This window comes from Pelophylax lessonae (genome assembly GCF_965119305.1).
Source record: "Pelophylax lessonae genome assembly, chromosome: 1".
NCBI classification, from domain to species: domain Eukaryota; kingdom Metazoa; phylum Chordata; class Amphibia; order Anura; family Ranidae; genus Pelophylax; species Pelophylax lessonae.
In genome coordinates, this window is record NC_138768.1 from 52,952,317 (window position 1) to 52,974,037 (window position 21,721).

The 21,721-nt window shown below is 51.8% G+C and overlaps 1 protein-coding gene across 1 annotated transcript in view; it reads left to right on the forward strand.

Annotated features, from left to right (window-relative positions):
* The first annotated feature begins 8,645 nt into the window (after positions 1-8,645).
* Positions 8,646-21,721, forward strand: part of IER3IP1 (immediate early response 3 interacting protein 1) — a 38,399-nt gene continuing 25,323 nt past the window's right edge. The window contains exon 1 of the mRNA XM_082255153.1: positions 8,646-8,800. Coding sequence (XP_082111279.1) covers positions 8,710-8,800 — 91 coding nt within the window. The 5' untranslated portion in view covers positions 8,646-8,709. The remainder of the gene's footprint in view (positions 8,801-21,721) is intronic.

Genomic DNA, 21,721 nt, shown 5'->3' on the forward strand with positions numbered 1-21,721 from the left:
AAAAAAAAAAAAAAAATGAAAGCAATTTGCTTTCTGCTACATATTTTTGGTAAAAAAAAAAAATCCCAATAAGCGTATTTTGATTGGTTTGCACAAAAGTTATTACGTTTAATAACTACGGGAAAGATTTATGTCATTTTTATTGTTTTTTTTTTTAACGAGTAATGGCGGCGATCTGCGATTTTTTTTTTTGCGGGACTAGGACATTGCGGCGGACAGATTGGACCTCTGACTGACATTTTTGACAGTTTTGGGGGTACCAGTCACATTACTACAGTAATCAGTGCTATACATAAGCACTGTTACTGTAAAAATGACACTGGAGGTGAAGGGGTTAACTTTATTGGTTATCAGTGGGTTAAATGTATCCCTAGGGGCGTGATTCTAACTGTGGGGGGGCGTGGCTTGTGATGTAACCACAGAGACATACGATCCTACATAGCAGGATCTTATAGTCTCTGCTGTTACATCAGGGAGAATGACAGGCGGCTTTGTTTACATCAGCCGCCTGCCTTTCTCCTTCTCCAGCGGGAGATGGCGAGTGGCCGGCGGACATCGGAGCCGCCGGTCACTCGCGTGGGATGCCTATAACAAGCGGGGGGCGGGAGCGTGCCTCCGGCGGCGTGCGCTCGCCCCCTACAGGCTCCTGGGCGAGTCACGTAGTACTACGTCACTTTGCCCAGGAGGGGCTGACCGCCGCTGTAAATGTACTTGAGGCGGTCGGCAAGTGGTTAATGACCAGGCCATTTTTTCCAATTCAGCACTGCGTTACATTAACTGACAATTGCGCAGTCATGCAACGCTGTACCCAAATAAAATTGATGTCCTTTTTTTTCCCCCACAAATAGAGATTTCATTTGCCGGTATTTGATCACCTCTGCGGTTTTTATTTTTTTGTGCTATAAGCAAAATAAGACCGACAATTTTGAAAAAAACAAAAAAAAAACAAAACAATATTTTTTTACTTTCTGCTATAAAACATATCCAAAAAAAAAAATGTAAAAATCTAACTTTTTCATCCGTTTAGGCCAATTTGTATTCTGCTACATATTTTTGGTAAAAAAAAATACCAATAAGTGTATATTGATTGATTTGCGCAAACATTTTTGCGTCATGATATTTGTAATTTTTTTGATTTATTTATTTATTTTTTACCAGTAATGGCAGCAATCTTTAGCAGGACTGCGACATTGCGGCGGACAGATCGGACCCCTAACTGACACTTTTTGGGGGACCGGTGACATTACAGTAATCAGTGCTAAAAATATGCACTGTTATTGTACTAATGACACTGGCAGGGAAGGGGTTAACACCAGGGGCGATCAAAGGGTTAAGTGGGTCCCTAGGGGGGTACTTTCTAACTGTGTGGGGGATGGACTCACTAGAATGAACACAGAGATCCGTGTTTCTGAATAATAGGAACATAGAATCCCTGTGTTCATCTGTGACAGAGCGGCGGTTTGCCTTGTTTACATCGGCAGATCACCGTTCTGTCTCCATGGGGAGTGATGGTGGGTGGCCGGCAGACATCGCATCCGCCGGACCTGCGGATTGGCTCCCCCTTCTAGCCAATCACCCCCACTGTCTATTACACGAAGTGACGTACAGGTACTTCATTTTGCGTAATAGAGCTGACCTGCCGCAGTAAAACTATGGCGGCTGGTCGATAAGTGGTTAATACTTGCATTACCCTTGGGGGTTTCCACCGTCATTTACAATTTTATGTTTTCACATTTGAATGTAATTATATGTAGCAGGATTTCCAGGCATTGGGCCTGATGTGGGTCTGCATTGGTCACCGGTGACACCAACAGCACATTTAAGCTGATTGCCCAAGTGTGAGATCTGAGTCAAAGAACAGTCCGGCATCTTTGGTTTGTTTTGTTTATTTTATATTGGGGATGGGAGAAGGGAATGAGTGGGATACTTCTCTGGCTCAACTAGGTACAAAATGGCCCAACCACTGGCACTCCCTCTATACTTCAAGGCCCAACATCTGGCACCCCCTCTATACTTCAGGGCCCAACATCTGGCACCCCCTCTATACTTCAAGGCCCAACATCTGGCACCCCCTCTATACTTCAGGGCCCAACATCTGGCACCCCCTCTATACTTCAGGGCCCAACGTCTGGCACCCCTCTATACCTCAGGGCCCAACCACTGGCACCCCCTCTATACTTCAGGGCCCAACATCTGGCACCCCCTCTATACTTCAGGGCCCAACATCTGGCACCCCCTCTATAGTTCAGTGCCCAACCACTGGCACCCCCCTCTATACTTCAGGGCCCAACCACTGGCACCCCCCTCTATACTTCAGGGCCCAACCACTGGCACCCCCCTCTATACTTCAGGGCCCAACCACTGGCACCCCCCTCTATACTTCAGGGCCCAACCACTGGCACCCCCTCTATACTTCAGGGCCCAACCACTGGCACCCCCTCTATACTTCAGGGCCCAACGTCTAGCACCCCTCTATACTTCAGGGCCCAACCACTGGCACCCCCTATATACTTCAGTGCCCAACCACTGGCACACCCTCTATACTTCAGGGCCCAACCACTGGCACCCCCTCTATACTTCAGGGCCCAACCACTGGCACCCCCTCTATACTTCAGGGCCCAACGTCTGGCACCCCTCTATACTTCAGGGCCCAACCACTGGCACCCCCTCTATACTTCAGGGCCCAACCACTGGCACCCCCTCTATACTTCAGGGCCAAACGTCTGGCACCCCCTCTATTTTTCAGGGCCCAGCCACTGGCACCCCCTCTATACTTCAGGGCCCAACCACTGGCACCCCCTCTATACTTCAGGGTCAAACCACTGGCGCCCCCTTTACTCTTCAGGGTCTACACTGGCACCGTAAACAAAAAAACAAAGAAAGGGCGCACCAGCCTAGCACATTATCCTCAATAAGGCCTTTATTATTCTTAAATAAAAGATGTATACTCACAAACAGATGATATAAACCAGCATGACAGATTTCAAACAGCGAAGTCCATAATTTCAGAGTCCACAGAATTCAGTGTATGCTGTTGGCTAACGCGTTTTGAGGCTCAGCCTCTTCCTCAGAGCCTAGGGGCCATACCTGAACCATCGATTTATAAAGCAGAGGTAATTCCAAATAATACAATAAGGGGGAGGCTCCTCCCATTTGGGTGTGGCCACAGAGCTGTTGTTAACTCCGGATACACCACCACTTCTTTGACTAAACAAAGAAGACCTTTGATAAATCCATATACTACACATTCCTGCTGTTTACAATAAGACATAGATATACACAATAAAAACTTTCCCAATCATGATATAAAATCAGGCTGTATACACATGTATGTATATATATTCCTCCCATATGTAAAAACTTTTTTGGTAACCACAGTTCCTATTAGAATCCCAAAAAACAACAAAAAAAACAACCAACACTGGCACCCCCTCTATACTTCAGGGCCCAACCACTGGCACCCCCTCTATACTTCAGGGCCCAACCACTGGCACCCCCTCTATACTTCAGGGCCCAACCACTGGCACCCCTTTACTTTGCTCCTGCACCGGCTAGCTAGCTCCCGGATCCCTCTGACCTTCTCCTGAGCAGTCCCCTCTTTCAGCTAGGCAGACCCCAGGGGCAGTTTGCAGTACTCACCAACTGGGAATGCTTTCCTGAAACTCGTCCCCTCTCAGCTCCGCTGGTCCTCAGCACGCCGGATCCTCTCTGCAGCTCAGCTCAGCCCTCTGTCTCCTCAGGCCAGCCGCCTGGGACACCCCATTCCTCTGACATGAGGAGAGACAGCTGTACTCTCCCTCCTGGGACTCTGCTTCCCGCCAAAGACACTGTGTCATGTGCTCCCCTCAGACTTATACCAACTCCCAGAATGCTGTGCGGCAGAATCTGCCTTTCTGGGGTAGAGACAGGCCTGGGTGTGCCATTGGCCGGGTTTACTCCACCGCCCAATGAGAGCCCTCATGTAGCACAGTGGGGAGACTCCCCAGTCTCAACAGCCACACCTGGGAACCATGACAACCTAGCTGAAAATCATGGCCCTGCTGATAAGCAGACAAGGCCTACTATACTTCACCTAGCACCTGCCTTGTAGGGTGCTTCATACAGAGGGAGGTGCACTGCATTTTTATTTTTTGTGTGTTTTTGAGGTGGGGGAACACAGAAGTTTATTTACTGAGTTTCCTTCTTTTTTTTAATAGATCAGAGTCCCCCTATATCCGATCCTCATTAGTCTCTAAGGGGGGTGCTGATATAAGACGAGTTCCCCTGACTTAATAGAGGTCTCTAAGGGGGGGGGGGGGGTGCAGATCTACAGGCAAAAAGAAACAAAAAAAGGGCGCACCGACCTAGCGCATTATCCTCAATAATAGGCTTTATTAGTACAACATATAAAATGGCTACTCACAAACAAAGGTAGAAAATAGTCATATCAAGCTCAATCTCTCCAGTGTCAAGAATAGTCCATGTATTAGTCCATAATCCTGTTATGATGACGGCTGACGCGTTTCGAGGCTCAGCCTCTTCCTCAGAGCCACCTGAGCCTCGAAATGCGTCAGCCGTCGTCATAACAGGATTATGGACTAATACATGGAATATTCCTGACACTGGAGAGATTGAGCTTGATATGACTATTTTCTACCTTTGTTTCTGAGTAGCCATTTTATATGTTGTACTAATAAAGCCTATTATTGAGGATAATGCGCTAGGTCGGTGCGCCCTTTTTTTGTTTCTTTTTGCCTGTAGTACTGTTGGACTACCCCATTCCATTTTGGGCAGCAAGACTCAAGCCATCCGAGACGCCATATGCGAGTCCCGTGGGAAGTGTGGTTGGGGAGCTTGGATTCTAAGCGCAGGAGAGAGGTGGTATCACCATATTGTTTTGGGGGGTGCAGATCTATTGGGAGGGTCTCTAAGGGGGGGGGGCGCTGACTGCTAATCTAATTGGTCATCAGCAATCAGCACCCCCTCCCCCAGACTTCCCCCATCAGCTCACAGTCCCCATTTAGCAGCCCCCCCCTCTTTAGAGACCTCTACTAGATCCCGAACCCCCCCCCCCCCATAAGTATCCCCTGCCCTTAAAGATCCACATTAGATTGCCTTAGCGGTAGCGAATTCCAGCCAGGAAGTGTGGGAGCTGCTTTACTGTAGTGCTATTTTCCTTCCTTCCACTGTGCGGGGGGGGGGGGGTTGAGGTAGGTGCTGCACTTCTGTACTGGCAAATCCGAACCGGTGCACTCACTCATAGGGCAGCTGTTAGGAATCATGGAGCCCCATACAGCCTACCTCATGGGGCCCCCATCCCCCGAGGGGGGGTAGAGGTGGGGGGAAGTAAAAGAGGAGGAGGTGAGAGAAACAGAAGGGTGGAAAAAGGTGGGAAGGAGGCAGGAGAGAGAGGGGGTGAGAGATAAGGGGGGTAAGGGAAAGGGGGGTGAGAGAGAGAGAAGAGGGTGAGCTAAGGGAGGGGGGGGGTTAGAGAGAGGGTGGGGGAAGTGAGAGAGGGTAGAGGGAGTGGGAAATATAAAAGGGGGTGAGAGAGAAGGGGAGTGACAGAGAGGGGGGGCAGAGAAAAAAGGGAGGTTGAGAGAGAGGGGCGTGAGGGAAAGGGGGGTGAGAGAGAGAGAGAGAGAGGTAAGGGAGAGGGGGGTGAGAGAGAGGGTGGGGGGAAGTGAGAGAGGGAGGAGGTTGGTAGAGGGGGGCTGAGAGAGAGGAGATGGAGGAGAGATGGGGTGGGAAAGATAGAAGGGGGTGAGAGAGAGGGGGGCAGAGAGAAAAGGGAGGTTGAGAGAAAGGGGGGTGAGAGAGAGAGCTAAGGGAGAGGGGGGGGTGAGAGAGAGGGTGGGGGAAGTGAGAGAGGGAGGAGGTTGGTAGAGGGGGGCTGAGAGAGAGGGGGTGGGAAAGATAGGAGGGGAGTGACAGAGAGGGGGCAGAGAGAAAAGGGAGGTTGAGAGAGAGGGGCGTGAGGGAAAGGGGGGTGAGAGAGAGAGAGAGAGAGAGAGAGAGGTAAGGGAGAGGGGGGTGAGAGAGAGGGTGGGGGGAAGTGAGAGAGGGAGGAGGTTGGTAGAGGGGTGGGAAAGATAGGAGGGGAGTGACAGAGAGGGGGCAGAGAGAAAAGGGAGGTTGAGAGAGAGGGGCGTGAGGGAAAGGGGGGTGAGAGAGAGAGGTAAGGGAGAGGGGGGTGAGAGAGAGGGTGGGGGAAGTGAGAGAGGGAGGAGGTTGGTAGAGGGGGGCTGAGAGAGAGGGGGTGGGAAAGATAGGAGGGGAGTGACAGAGAGGGGGCAGAGAGAAAAGGGAGGTTGAGAGAGAGGGGCGTGAGGGAAAGGGGGGTGAGAGAGAGAGAGGTAAGGGAGAGGGGGGGTGAGAGAGAGGGTGGGGGGAAGTGAGAGAGGGAGGAGGTTGGTAGAGGGGTGGGAAAGATAGGAGGGGAGTGACAGAGAGGGGGCAGAGAGAAAAGGGAAGGTTGAGAGAGAGGGACGTGAGGGAAAGGGGGGTGAGAGAGAGAGAGAGGTAAGGGAGAGAGGGGTGAGAGAGAGGGTGGGGGGAAGTGAGAGAGGGAGGAGGTTGGTAGAGGGGTGGGAAAGATAGGAGGGGAGTGACAGAGAGGGGGCAGAGAGAAAAGGGAGGTTGAGAGAGAGGGGCGTGAGGGAAAGGGGGGTGAGAGAGAGAGGTAAGGGAGAGGGGGGTGAGAGAGAGGGTGGGGGAAGTGAGAGAGGGAGGAGGTTGGTAGAGGGGGGCTGAGAGAGAGGGGGTGGGAAAGATAGGAGGGGAGTGACAGAGAGGGGGCAGAGAGAAAAGGGAGGTTGAGAGAGAGGGGCGAGAGGGAAAGGGGGGTGAGAGAGAGAGAGGTAAGGGAGAGGGGGGGTGAGAGAGAGGGTGGGGGGAAGTGAGAGAGGGAGGAGGTTGGTAGAGGGGTGGGAAAGATAGGAGGGGAGTGACAGAGAGGGGGCAGAGAGAAAAGGGAGGTTGAGAGAGAGGGACGTGAGGGAAAGGGGGGTGAGAGAGAGAGAGAGAGAGGTAAGGGAGAGGGGGGTGAGAGAGAGGGTGGGGGGAAGTGAGAGAGGGAGGAGGTTGGTAGAGGGGTGGGAAAGATAGAAGGGGAGTGACAGAGAGGGGGGCAGAGAGAAAAGGGAGGTTGAGAGAGAGGGAGGTGAGGGGGAAGATGAGAGAACGACCTCAGGAGACAGTCACACAGGCAGAGAGGCGGAGCTCCGGGAGCAAGCAGTCGCACATGTGCCGATAGTCAGCCCCGCCTCCACATGGTCCAATCACAGACACACGTGACCCTGTTCGCCCAATCACAGGGCACCCGCTGCCCATCACTAAGCTCTGACAGCAGGGCCCGCTCAGAGAGTGGCGGTCTGACTCAGAGCACACTGGCAGGTGCAGTGAGACTGTGTGACATTGTGGACGGAGGGCATGGGATGTTTCACCCCCCCCCTCACACTACGTCACTGACTGGTCCCAGGACGGTTGGCCTGGAGGTATCTGTGTCCGGGTTGCAGGTGGACTGAAACTTGGACACGTGTCAAAAGCCGGACTGCCCGGGTCAAAACTGGACAGGTGGCAACCCCACACTAGAACAGCAATAATAGAGGGGAAATCTTACCATGGGGACACTGGTTTTGGTGATAACCTCACTTTGGAGGGATTTCCTCTCACTTCCTGTTTTGGCTATGAGACAGGAAGCGCAGGGAAATCTCCCCAATGGGACACAGATGGCATAAAAAACCTGGCAGGGATCATAACCCTCCCTTACTTCATCCAAAATAACATAACAGTTAGCAAGCACTCTCTAGGGACACATTTAACCCTTTGATCGCCCCTGATGTTAACCCCTTCCCTGTCAGTGTCATTAGTACAGTGAAAGTGCATTCTTTTTTTTAGCAATGATCACTATATTGGTGTCACTGGTCACAAAACAAAGTGTCAAAAGTGTAATTTAGATGTCCAATTTGTCCACCACATTGTCGCAGCCAAACTAAAAATCGCTGATTGCCGCCATTACTAGTAAAAAAGAAGAAAAGAAACATTCTATAAAAGTATCGCATTGATTGTAGATGCTATAGCGTTTGCACAAACCAATCAATATACACTTTGAGGATTGGGATTTTTTTTTTTTACCAAAAATATTGGCGAATATTAGATGGGTGAAAAAATTGATTTTTTTTTTACATTTTTTATTGGCTGTTTTATGACAGAAAGTAAAAATATATATATTTTTTTTTTTTTCAAACTTGTTGCTCTTTTTTTGCTTAAAGCAAAAAATAAAAATCGCAGAGGTGATCAAATACCACCGAAAGAAAGCTCTGTTTGTGGGGAAAAAAAGGACATCAATTTTATTTGTGTACAGCGTCGCACGACCGCGCAATTGTCAGTTAAAGTAACGCAGTGCCGAATCGCAGAAAACTGCCTGGTCATTAAGGGGGGTAAATGTTCCGAAGGGCAAGCAGGTAATGGGCACACAGGACCAGGCTCAGTGACTGGGAATGATGGGATGATGCTGTGGTCATGTAGCATTGTACATTGCTGTGTGACCAGGAAGGAACCCGGAAATAATCATTACAGGCATTGGCTGTGTTTATTACAGAGGAGGAAAGGGGAGGGGCTTCTGTGGGCGGGCGCTTCGCGCTCTCAGTTGTTTTGTCCCTCCCTCCGCCCCGTCCCCGCTCCTCTCTGCGCCCTCCAGCGGCTGCCACGTCACCGGACTCCGGGAAGATGGCGTTCACTCTGTACTCCCTGCTGCAGGCCGCCCTGCTCTGTGTCAATGCCATCGCCGTACTGCATGAGGAGCGGTTCCTGAGCAAGAGTGAGAACCGGGGGAGACTGAACTGCTGGAGGGGGCGGGCGCTGTGCATGCTGGGACTTGTAGTTCTCAATAACTCACCGGACGCAGTGGAGGGCCTGAGACTGACAATAGAGACCCTGAGAGCAGACATACAGATCACATCACCTAAAGGGACCACAATGACTGCCGTACAGACCACATCATCTATAGGGACCACAATGACTGCCGTACAGACCACATCATCTATAGGGACCACAATGACTGCCGTACAGACCACATCATCTATAGGGACCACAATGACTGCCGTACAGACCACATCACCTATAGGGACCACAATGACTGCCATACAGACCACATCACCTATAGGGACCACAATGACTGCCGTACAGACCACATCATCTATAGGGACCACAATGACTGCCGTACAGACCACATCATCTATAGGGACCTCAATGACTGCCGTACAGACCACATCACCTATAGGGACCTCAATGACTGCCGTACAGACCACATCACCTATAGGGACCACAATGACTGCCGTACTGAGCACATCATCTATAGGGACCACAATGACTGCCGTACAGACCACATCACCTATAGGGACCACAATGACTGCCGTACAGACCACATCATCTATAGGGACCACAATGACTGCCGTACAGACCACATCACCTATAGGGACCACAATGACTGCCGTACAGATCACATCACCTATAGGGACCACAATGACTGCCGTACAGATCACATCACCTATAGGGACCACAATGACTGCCGTACAGATCACATCACCTATAGGGACCACAATGATTACCATGGGGAACCTTTTTTCTGCCAGGGGTCATTTGGATATTTATAAAATCATTTGGTGGAATTACAAAATTATCAACTTAAAAATGTGTCTGTTATATCTGATCAATCATGTAATGGCCTCCCCAATAATGTGATGGCTGCAACTGCTTCTCTCTGGTGAGGGGTGTGACGTTTTATGGTATTGGTGATGTTGGCTGGTATTGGTGATGGTAGCCAGTATTGGTGACGTTGGCTGGTATTGGTGACGTTGGCTGGTATTGGTGACGTTGGCTGGTATTGGTGACGGTGGCTGGTATTGGTGATGTTGGCTGGTATTGGTGATGTTGGCTGGTATTGGTGGTGATGGCTGGTATTGGTGACGGTGGCTGGTATTGGTGATGTTGGCTGGTATTGGTGATGTTGGCTGGTATTGGTGATGTTGGCTGGTATTGGTGGTGATGGCTGGTATTGGTGACGGTGGCTGGTATTGGTGACGTTGGCTGGTATTGGTGGTGATGGCTGGTATTGGTGGCGGTGGCTGGTATTGGTGACGGTGGCTGGTATTGGTGACGGTGGCTGGTATTGGTGACGGTGGCTGGTATTGGTGACGGTGGCTGGTATTGGTGACGGTGGCTGGTATTGGTGACGGTGGCCAGTATTGGTGATGTTGGCTGGTATTGGTGATGTTGGCTGGTATTGGTGACGTTGGCTGGTATTGGTGGCTGGTATTGGTGACGGTGGCTGGTATTGGTGATGGTAGCTGGTATTGGTGACGGTGGCTGGTATTGGTGACGGTGGCTGGTATTGGTGACGGTAGCTGGTATTGGTGACGGTGGCTGGTATTGGTGACGGTGGCTGGTATTGGTGACGGTGGCTGGTATTGGTGACTAAGCTGGTATTGGTGACTAAGCTGGTATTGGTGATGGTAGCTGGTATTGGTGATGGTAGCCAGTATTGGTGACGGTGGCTGGTATTGGTGACGTTGGCTGGTATTGGTGACGGTGGCTGGTATTGGTGATGTTGGCTGGTATTGGTGATGTTGGCTGGTATTGGTGATGTTGGCTGGTATTGGTGATGTTGGCTGGTATTGGTGGTGATGGCTGGTATTGGTGACGGTGGCTGGTATTGGTGACGTTGGCTGGTATTGGTGATGTTGGCTGGTATTGGTGATGTTGGCTGGTATTGGTGATGTTGGCTGGTATTGGTGGTGATGGCTGGTATTGGTGACGGTGGCTGGTATTGGTGACGTTGGCTGGTATTGGTGGCGATGGCTGGTATTGGTGGCGGTGGCTGGTATTGGTGACGGTGGCTGGTATTGGTGACGGTGGCTGGTATTGGTGACGGTGGCTGGTATTGGTGACGGTGGCTGGTATTGGTGACGGTGGCCAGTATTGGTGATGTTGGCTGGTATTGGTGATGTTGGCTGGTATTGGTGACGTTGGCTGGTATTGGTGGCTGGTATTGGTGACGGTGGCTGGTATTGGTGATGGTAGCTGGTATTGGTGACGGTGGCTGGTATTGGTGACGGTGGCTGGTATTGGTGACGGTAGCTGGTATTGGTGACGGTAGCTGGTATTGGTGACGGTGGCTGGTATTGGTGACGGTGGCTGGTATTGGTGACGGTGGCTGGTATTGGTGACTAAGCTGGTATTGGTGATGGTAGCTGGTATTGGTGACGGTGGCTGGTATTGGTGACGGTGGCTGGTATTGGTGATGGTAGCTGGTATTGGTGACGGTGGCTGGTATTGGTGACGGTGGCTGGTATTGGTGATGGTAGCTGGTATTGGTGACGGTGGCTGGTATTGGTGACGGTGGCTGGTATTGGTGATGTTGGCTGGTATTGGTGATGTTGGCTGGTATTGGTGACGGTGGCTGGTATTGGTGACTAAGCTGGTATTGGTGATGGTAGCTGGTATTAGTGATGGTGGCTGGTATTGGTGACGTTGGCTGGTATTGGTGATGGTGGCTGGTATTGGTGATGGTGGCTAGTATTGGTGACGGTGGCTGGTATTGGTGACGGTGGCTGGTATTGGTGACGGTGGCTGGTATTGGTGATGGTAGCCGGTATTGGTGACGGTGGCTGGTATTGGTGACGGTGGCTGGTATTGGTGATGGTGGCTGGTATTGGTGACGTTGGCTGGTATTGGTGACGTTGGCTGGTATTGGTGATGGTGGCTGGTATTGGTGACGGTGGCTGGTATTGGTGACGGTGGCTGGTATTGGTGACGGTGGCTGGTATTGGTGACGGTGGCTGGTATTGGTGACGGTGGCTGGTATTGGTGACGGTGGCTGGTATTGGTGACGGTGGCTGGTATTGGTGATGTTGGCTGGTATTGGTGATGTTGGCTGGTATTGGTGGTGATGGCTGGTATTGGTGACGGTGGCTGGTATTGGTGACGTTGGCTGGTATTGGTGGTGATGGCTGGTATTGGTGATGGTGGCTGGTATTGGTGACGTTGGCTGGTATTGGTGACGTTGGCTGGTATTGGTGACGGTGGCTGGTATTGGTGATGGTGGCTAGTATTGGTGACGGTGGCTGGTATTGGTGACGGTGGCTGGTATTGGTGACGGTGGCTGGTATTGGTGATGGTAGCCGGTATTGGTGACGGTGGCTGGTATTGGTGACGGTGGCTGGTATTGGTGACGGTGGCTGGTATTGGTGACGGTGGCTGGTATTGGTGATGGTGGCTGGTATTGGTGACGTTGGCTGGTATTGGTGACGTTGGCTGGTATTGGTGACGTTGGCTGGTATTGGTGATGGTGGCTGGTATTGGTGACGGTGGCTGGTATTGGTGACGGTGGCTGGTATTGGTGACGGTGGCTGGTATTGGTGACGGTGGCTGGTATTGGTGACGGTGGCTGGTATTGGTGACGTTGGCTGGTATTGGTGATGTTGGCTGGTATTGGTGATGTTGGCTGGTATTGGTGGTGATGGCTGGTATTGGTGACGGTGGCTGGTATTGGTGACGTTGGCTGGTATTGGTGACGTTGGCTGGTATTGGTGGTGATGGCTGGTATTGGTGGCGGTGGCTGGTATTGGTGACGGTGGCTGGTATTGGTGACGGTGGCTGGTATTGGTGACGGTGGCTGGTATTGGTGATGGTGGCTGGTATTGGTGACGGTGGCCGGTATTGGTGACGGTGGCCAGTATTGGTGATGTTGGCTGGTATTGGTGATGTTGGCTGGTATTGGTGACGTTGGCTGGTATTGGTGGCTGGTATTGGTGACGGTGGCTGGTATTGGTGATGGTAGCTGGTATTGGTGACGGTGGCTGGTATTGGTGACGGTGGCTGGTATTGGTGACGGTAGCTGGTATTGGTGACGGTAGCTGGTATTGGTGACGGTGGCTGGTATTGGTGACGGTGGCTGGTATTGGTGATGTTGGCTGGTATTGGTGACTAAGCTGGTATTGGTGACTAAGCTGGTATTGGTGACTAAGCTGGTATTGGTGACTAAGCTGGTATTGGTGATGGTAGCTGGTATTGGTGACGGTGGCTGGTATTGGTGATGGTAGCTGGTATTGGTGACGGTGGCTGGTATTGGTGACGGTGGCTGGTATTGGTGATGGTAGCTGGTATTGGTGACGGTGGCTGGTATTGGTGACGGTGGCTGGTATTGGTGATGTTGGCTGGTATTGGTGATGTTGGCTGGTATTGGTGACGGTGGCTGGTATTGGTGACTAAGCTGGTATTGGTGATGGTAGCTGGTATTGGTGACGGTGGCTGGTATTGGTGACGGTGGCTGGTATTGGTGACGGTGGCTGGTATTGGTGACGTTGGCTGGTATTGGTGACGTTGGCTGGTATTGGTGACGGTGGCTGGTATTGGTGACGGTGGCTGGTATTGGTGATGTTGGCTGGTATTGGTGATGTTGGCTGGTATTGGTGATGTTGGCTGGTATTGGTGATGTTGGCTGGTATTGGTGGTGATGGCTGGTATTGGTGACGGTGGCTGGTATTGGTGACGTTGGCTGGTATTGGTGGTGATGGCTGGTATTGGTGGCGGTGGCTGGTATTGGTGACGGTGGCTGGTATTGGTGACGGTGGCTGGTATTGGTGACGGTGGCTGGTATTGGTGACGGTGGCCAGTATTGGTGATGTTGGCTGGTATTGGTGATGTTGGCTGGTATTGGTGACGTTTGCTGGTATTGGTGGCTGGTATTGGTGGCTGGTATTGGTGACGGTGGCTGGTATTGGTGATGGTAGCTGGTATTGGTGACGGTGGCTGGTATTGGTGACGGTGGCTGGTATTGGTGACGGTAGCTGGTATTGGTGACGGTGGCTGGTATTGGTGACGGTGGCTGGTATTGGTGACGGTGGCTGGTATTGGTGACTAAGCTGGTATTGGTGACTAAGCTGGTATTGGTGATGGTAGCTGGTATTGGTGACGGTGGCTGGTATTGGTGACGGTGGCTGGTATTGGTGATGGTAGCTGGTATTGGTGACGGTGGCTGGTATTGGTGACGGTGGCTGGTATTGGTGATGGTAGCTGGTATTGGTGACGGTGGCTGGTATTGGTGATGTTGGCTGGTATTGGTGATGTTGGCTGGTATTGGTGATGTTGGCTGGTATTGGTGACGGTGGCTGGTATTGGTGACTAAGCTGGTATTGGTGATGGTAGCTGGTATTGGTGACGGTGGCTGGTATTGGTGATGGTGGCTGGTATTGGTGACGGTGGCTGGTATTGGTGACGTTGGCTGGTATTGGTGACGTTGGCTGGTATTGGTGACGGTGGCTGGTATTGGTGACTAAGCTGGTATTGGTGATGGTAGCTGGTATTGGTGACGGTGGCTGGTATTGGTGATGGTGGCTGGTATTGGTGATGGTGGCTGGTATTGGTGACGTTGGCTGGTATTGGTGACGTTGGCTGGTATTGGTGACGTTGGCTGGTATTGGTGACGTTGGCTGGTATTGGTGACGGTGGCTGGTATTGGTGATGTTGGCTGGTATTGGTGATGTTGGCTGGTATTGGTGATGTTGGCTGGTATTGGTGATGTTGGCTGGTATTGGTGATGTTGGCTGGTATTGGTGGTGATGGCTGGTATTGGTGACGGTGGCTGGTATTGGTGACGTTGGCTGGTATTGGTGACGTTGGCTGGTATTGGTGGTGATGGCTGGTATTGGTGACGGTGGCTGGTATTGGTGACGGTGGCTGGTATTGGTGACGGTGGCTGGTATTGGTGACGGTGGCTGGTATTGGTGACGGTGGCCGGTATTGGTGATGTTGGCTGGTATTGGTGATGTTGGCTGGTATTGGTGACGTTGGCTGGTATTGGTGGCTGGTATTGGTGACGGTGGCTGGTATTGGTGATGGTAGCTGGTATTGGTGACGGTGGCTGGTATTGGTGACGGTGGCTGGTATTGGTGACGGTAGCTGGTATTGGTGACGGTGGCTGGTATTGGTGACGGTGGCTGGTATTGGTGACGGTGGCTGGTATTGGTGACGGTGGCTGGTATTGGTGATGGTAGCTGGTATTGGTGACGGTGGCTGGTATTGGTGACGGTGGCTGGTATTGGTGATGGTAGCTGGTATTGGTGACGGTGGCTGGTATTGGTGACGGTGGCTGGTATTGGTGATGGTAGCTGGTATTGGTGACGGTGGCTGGTATTGGTGACGGTGGCTGGTATTGGTGATGTTGGCTGGTATTGGTGATGTTGGCTGGTATTGGTGACGGTGGCTGGTATTGGTGACTAAGCTGGTATTGGTGATGGTAGCTGGTATTGGTGATGGTGGCTGGTATTGGTGACGTTGGCTGGTATTGGTGATGGTGGCTGGTATTGGTGATGGTGGCTAGTATTGGTGACGGTGGCTGGTATTGGTGACGGTGGCTGGTATTGGTGATGGTAGCTGGTATTGGTGATGGTGGCTGGTATTGGTGACGTTGGCTGGTATTGGTGATGGTGGCTGGTATTGGTGATGGTGGCTAGTATTGGTGACGGTGGCTGGTATTGGTGACGGTGGCTGGTATTGGTGACGGTGGCTGGTATTGGTGATGGTAGCCGGTATTGGTGACGGTGGCTGGTATTGGTGACGGTGGCTGGTATTGGTGACGGTGGCTGGTATTGGTGACGGTGGCTGGTATTGGTGATGGTGGCTGGTATTGGTGACGTTGGCTGGTATTGGTGACGTTGGCTGGTATTGGTGACGGTGGCTGGTATTGGTGACGGTGGCTGGTATTGGTGACGGTGGCTGGTATTGGTGACGGTGGCTGGTATTGGTGACGGTGGCTGGTATTGGTGACGGTGGCTGGTATTGGTGATGTTGGCTGGTATTGGTGATGTTGGCTGGTATTGGTGGTGATGGCTGGTATTGGTGACGGTGGCTGGTATTGGTGACGTTGGCTGGTATTGGTGGTGATGGCTGGTATTGGTGATGGTGGCTGGTATTGGTGACGTTGGCTGGTATTGGTGACGGTGGCTGGTATTGGTGACGGTGGCTAGTATTGGTGACGGTGGCTGGTATTGGTGACGGTGGCTGGTATTGGTGACGGTGGCTGGTATTGGTGATGGTAGCCGGTATTGGTGACGGTGGCTGGTATTGGTGACGGTGGCTGGTATTGGTGACGGTGGCTGGTATTGGTGATGGTGGCTGGTATTGGTGACGTTGGCTGGTATTGGTGACGTTGGCTGGTATTGGTGATGGTGGCTGGTATTGGTGACGGTGGCTGGTATTGGTGACGGTGGCCGGTATTGGTGATGTTGGCTGGTATTGGTGATGTTGGCTGGTATTGGTGACGTTGGCTGGTATTGGTGGCTGGTATTGGTGACGGTGGCTGGTATTGGTGATGGTAGCTGGTATTGGTGACGGTGGCTGGTATTGGTGACGGTGGCTGGTATTGGTGACGGTGGCTGGTATTGGTGACGGTAGCTGGTATTGGTGACGGTAGCTGGTATTGGTGACGGTGGCTGGTATTGGTGACGGTGGCTGGTATTGGTGATGTTGGCTGGTATTGGTGACTAAGCTGGTATTGGTGACTAAGCTGGTATTGGTGACGGTAGCTGGTATTGGTGACGGTGGCTGGTATTGGTGATGGTAGCTGGTATTGGTGACGGTGGCTGGTATTGGTGACGGTAGCTGGTATTGGTGACGGTGGCTGGTATTGGTGACGGTGGCTGGTATTGGTGATGTTGGCTGGTATTGGTGATGTTGGCTGGTATTGGTGACGGTGGCTGGTATTGGTGACTAAGCTGGTATTGGTGACTAAGCTGGTATTGGTGACGGTGGCTGGTATTGGTGACGGTGGCTGGTATTGGTGATGGTGGCTGGTATTGGTGATGGTGGCTGGTATTGGTGACGTTGGCTGGTATTGGTGACGTTGGCTGGTATTGGTGACGTTGGCTGGTATTGGTGACGGTGGCTGGTATTGGTGACGGTGGCTGGTATTGGTGATGTTGGCTGGTATTGGTGATGTTGGCTGGTATTGGTGATGTTGGCTGGTATTGGTGGTGATGGCTGGTATTGGTGACGGTGGCTGGTATTGGTGACGTTGGCTGGTATTGGTGGTGATGGCTGGTATTGGTGACGGTGGCTGGTATTGGTGACGGTGGCTGGTATTGGTGACGGTGGCTGGTATTGGTGACGGTGGCTGGTATTGGTGACGGTGGCCAGTATTGGTGATGTTGGCTGGTATTGGTGATGTTGGCTGGTATTGGTGACGTTGGCTGGTATTGGTGGCTGGTATTGGTGACGGTGGCTGGTATTGGTGATGGTAGCTGGTATTGGTGACGGTGGCTGGTATTGGTGACGGTGGCTGGTATTGGTGACGGTAGCTGGTATTGGTGACGGTGGCTGGTATTGGTGACGGTGGCTGGTATTGGTGACGGTGGCTGGTATTGGTGACTAAGCTGGTATTGGTGACTAAGCTGGTATTGGTGATGGTAGCTGGTATTGGTGACGGTGGCTGGTATTGGTGACGGTGGCTGGTATTGGTGATGGTAGCTGGTATTGGTGACGGTGGCTGGTATTGGTGACGGTGGCTGGTATTGGTGATGGTAGCTGGTATTGGTGACGGTGGCTGGTATTGGTGACGGTGGCTGGTATTGGTGATGTTGGCTGGTATTGGTGATGTTGGCTGGTATTGGTGACGGTGGCTGGTATTGGTGACTAAGCTGGTATTGGTGATGGTAGCTGGTATTGGTGACGGTGGCTGGTATTGGTGATGGTGGCTGGTATTGGTGATGGTGGCTGGTATTGGTGATGGTGGCTGGTATTGGTGACGTTGGCTGGTATTGGTGACGTTGGCTGGTATTGGTGACGGTGGCTGGTATTGGTGACGGTGGCTGGTATTGGTGACGTTGGCTGGTATTGGTGACGTTGGCTGGTATTGGTGATGTTGGCTGGTATTGGTGACGGTGGCTGGTATTGGTGACGGTGGCTGGTATTGGTGACGTTGGCTGGTATTGGTGACGTTGGCTGGTATTGGTGGTGATGGCTGGTATTGGTGGCGGTGGCTGGTATTGGTGACGGTGGCTGGTATTGGTGACGGTGGCTGGTATTGGTGACGGTGGCTGGTATTGGTGATGTTGGCTGGTATTGGTGATGTTGGCTGGTATTGGTGACGTTGGCTGGTATTGGTGGCTGGTATTGGTGACGGTGGCTGGTATTGGTGATGGTAGCTGGTATTGGTGACGGTGGCTGGTATTGGTGACGGTGGCTGGTATTGGTGACGGTGGCTGGTATTGGTGATGTTGGCTGGTATTGGTGATGTTGGCTGGTATTGGTGACTAAGCTGGTATTGGTGACTAAGCTGGTATTGGTGATGGTAGCTGGTATTGGTGACGGTGGCTGGTATTGGTGACGGTGGCTGGTATTGGTGACGGTGGCTGGTATTGGTGGCGGTGGCTGGTATTGGTGACGGTGGCTGGTATTGGTGATGTTGGCTGGTATTGGTGACGTTGGCTGGTATTGGTGGCTGGTATTGGTGACGGTAGCTGGTATTGGTGACGGTGGCTGGTATTGGTGACGGTGGCTGGTATTGGTGACGGTGGCTGGTATTGGTGATGGTGGCTGGTATTGGTGATGGTGGCTGGTATTGGTGACGGTGGCTGGTATTGGTGACGGTGGCTGGTATTGGTGACGGTGGCTGGTATTGGTGACGTTGGCTGGTATTGGTGACGTTGGCTGGTATTGGTGACGGTGGCTGGTATTGGTGACGTTGGCTGGTATTGGTGACGTTGGCTGGTATTGGTGATGGTGGCTGGTATTGGTGACGGTGGCTGGTATTGGTGACGGTGGCTGGTATTGGTGACTGTTATATTCTCCGTGTTGTGAGAGACACAGGACTCTGGTCTGGAACAACGGTTGTTTATTCAGGACTCACTGTACAGCATTACAGGACAGCTCTGCATATCAATACATCTCTACATGTGTCTAAAGATGGCCACTCTGCCCCTTGACCCTTGTCATCACTCCTGGGTGGAGCCAGCCTTAAAGTGACAGTACATGTGAAACCCTTCAGGTATAACACCTTCCATCCATACCTAAAAAAAAAACAAAAAACAAAAAAAAAAACAACAAAACGAGAACAGGCATAAAACAGTAACTCATAATTGTCCAATACAGTCCTCCAACTCAGGAGATTTACATGGTTTCTTCCATGTCCGGATGTGAGAACAACTTCCAGGGAAGCTCCGGGGAGAAAATGGCAGCGGATCACTTTCGGCGGGCCCGTCGAAAGTCTCGTAACCGGTCTTGCATTTGAAACCGGTCAGGAGGGCGACAGTGTCGTTGAGGACGGGCACCCAGCGACTCGGGGCTGGAGGAAGCAGGGCTGGCCGGAATGGACACCGGCGGGGCCAAGAGGGGATTCCCTAGCTCAGAGGGTGAGCAGACCTCTGGTCCAGGGCTGGAGGGCTCTGTTGGAGCTGAGTTCAAAAGTTCAGAGTCTCCCCAAGCATCAGTCTCAATGCCTCCTGATCCGGTAGGAGCAGATCCTTGAGACACTGGAGGTGCAGCCGATGTCAGGGATTCGGGCAGCTGAGAACGAGGACGCAATTGGTCCGCATGCCTTCTGCAAATGGAACCATCTTCCAGGCAGACCCTATACATTTTGGGTCCCAAAGTCTCTGCGACGATAGCAGGAAGCCAACGAGTGTTGGAAGCGCCATAAGATCGGGCCCATACCTTTTGCTGGGCTGTAAACCGGGGAATCTCGTCGTGTTCGACCCTCTTGTCTTGGGACTGCCGTACATGTTCCTGGACCGTTTGAGGGCGGAGCATATCCAAAACAGTCCATGGCTGCCGACCCAAAAGAAGTTCAGCTGGAGTTTTCCCAGTGGTTGCATGCGGTGTGGTTCTGTAAGCAGAAAGGAAGGAGTCCAGCTGCTGGGGTGACAGGGACTGTTGTTTACTTGTAGCCACAGTAGCTTTGAAATAGCGTTTGAAGGTCTGTACAAACCTTTCTGCTTGACCATTTGTAGCCGGGTGGTAAGGTGCGGTCAACTTGTGTTTGATGTTGTGGGCAGTCAGGAAACCCTGAAACTCCTGGCTTGTGAATTGTGCACCGTTGTCTGTGACAATTTCTCTGGGGTATCCAAACGTAGCAGCGAGATGTAACAGTATGGAAATCGTCGCCTTAGTCGTTGGCTGAGTAACAGGAACGACCTCAGGCCACTTTGAATGGGCATCAATAATGATCAAAAAGGTGTGTCCTCTGATCGGGCCTGCAAAGTCCAAGTGTAGGCGAAACCAGGGAACCGTGGGCCAAGTCCAGGGCTGGACGCACCCTCGAGGAGGGTCTCTCGCAGTTTGTGCACATCCAGCACACGCATTCACATATGTCGTGATATCGGAGTCGAGGTTCGGCCACCACACATAGCCTCGGGCCTTTTGTTTCATACGTGTGCCCCCGGGATGACCAGTATGTAGCAATTCCAGAATGTGTCTCCGGAGGGTCTGTGGAACGATCACTCGGTCTCCCCATAAAACACAGTTGCCAGACACAGTTAATTCCAGACGCCTACGGAAGTAAGGCTCATAATCCTGTGTGACAGTTGCAGGCCAACCGTAACGTACCCAGGAGAGTATTGTCTTAAGGAAGGTATCCTTGGCTGTATGGGCTGCTACTTCCCCGGAAGACAGAAAGGACAGGCTGGTGTAACGACAACTCTTGACAGGTGGAGAAGAGTCTGTTAATGTCCTTGTCAGACGGGACATGGCGTCTGCATTAGCGTTGGCATCATGGCTGCGATACTGGATTTTGTAGCTATATGCTCCCAAGAATAGGGCATAGCGTTGAAGACGGGCTGCAGTCGTCTGGGAGATGCCTTTGTCAGGGCTAAAGATCTGAAGGAGTGGTTTATGATCAGTCAGTATGGTGAATTCCCTACCATACAGGTAAAGATGAAACTTCTTAATTGCCCATATGAGCGCCAGAGCCTCTTTGTCAATGTGAGAGTAATTGCTTTCTGCTTTTGTCAAGGACCTGGAGGCGAATGCCACAGGTTTCTCTGACCCATCTGGTAAAACGTGAGATAGTACAGCCCCTAGACCATAGGGTGAGGCATCACAAGCCAAGGTGAGAGGCCTTTGGAGGTCATAATGCACGAGCATGCGTGACGCCAACAGCTTTCGCTTAGAAACTTCAAAAGCACGTTGGCATGCAGCCGACCAGTTCCATCTGGAGTGTTTCTCCAAAAGCTTGTTTAATGGAAACACAGTGTGTGCTAGATCCGGCAGGAATTTGTGGTAATAGTTCAGCAAGCCCAGGTATGATCGCAGCTGCTGGACGTTGGTCGGGGCTGGAGCTTTTACTAAAGCATCAACTTTGGCTTCCGTGGTGTGTATACCCTCTGCATCCACAAGGTGGCCACAAAACTCCAATTTAGGTACCATGAATTGGCATTTCGCCAAGTTCACTTTTAGACCCTGTTCTTGCAGTCTCGCCAACACAAGCTCCACGTTATGCTTGTGTTCCTGGTCCGTCAGGCCCGTGATGAGCATGTCATCTAACAGGCACTGTGTGAAAGGAATATCCGCCAAAATCTCATCCATTTTGCGTTGCCAAATGGCTGGGGCGGAGGCTACCCCAAACACCATCCGATTGTATTCATACAGTCCCTTGTGAGTGTTGATTGTTAGAAACTTGCGGGACGAAGGGTGGACCTCAAACTGTAAATAAGCTTGCCTGAGATCAAGCTTGGTGAACTTTTGACCT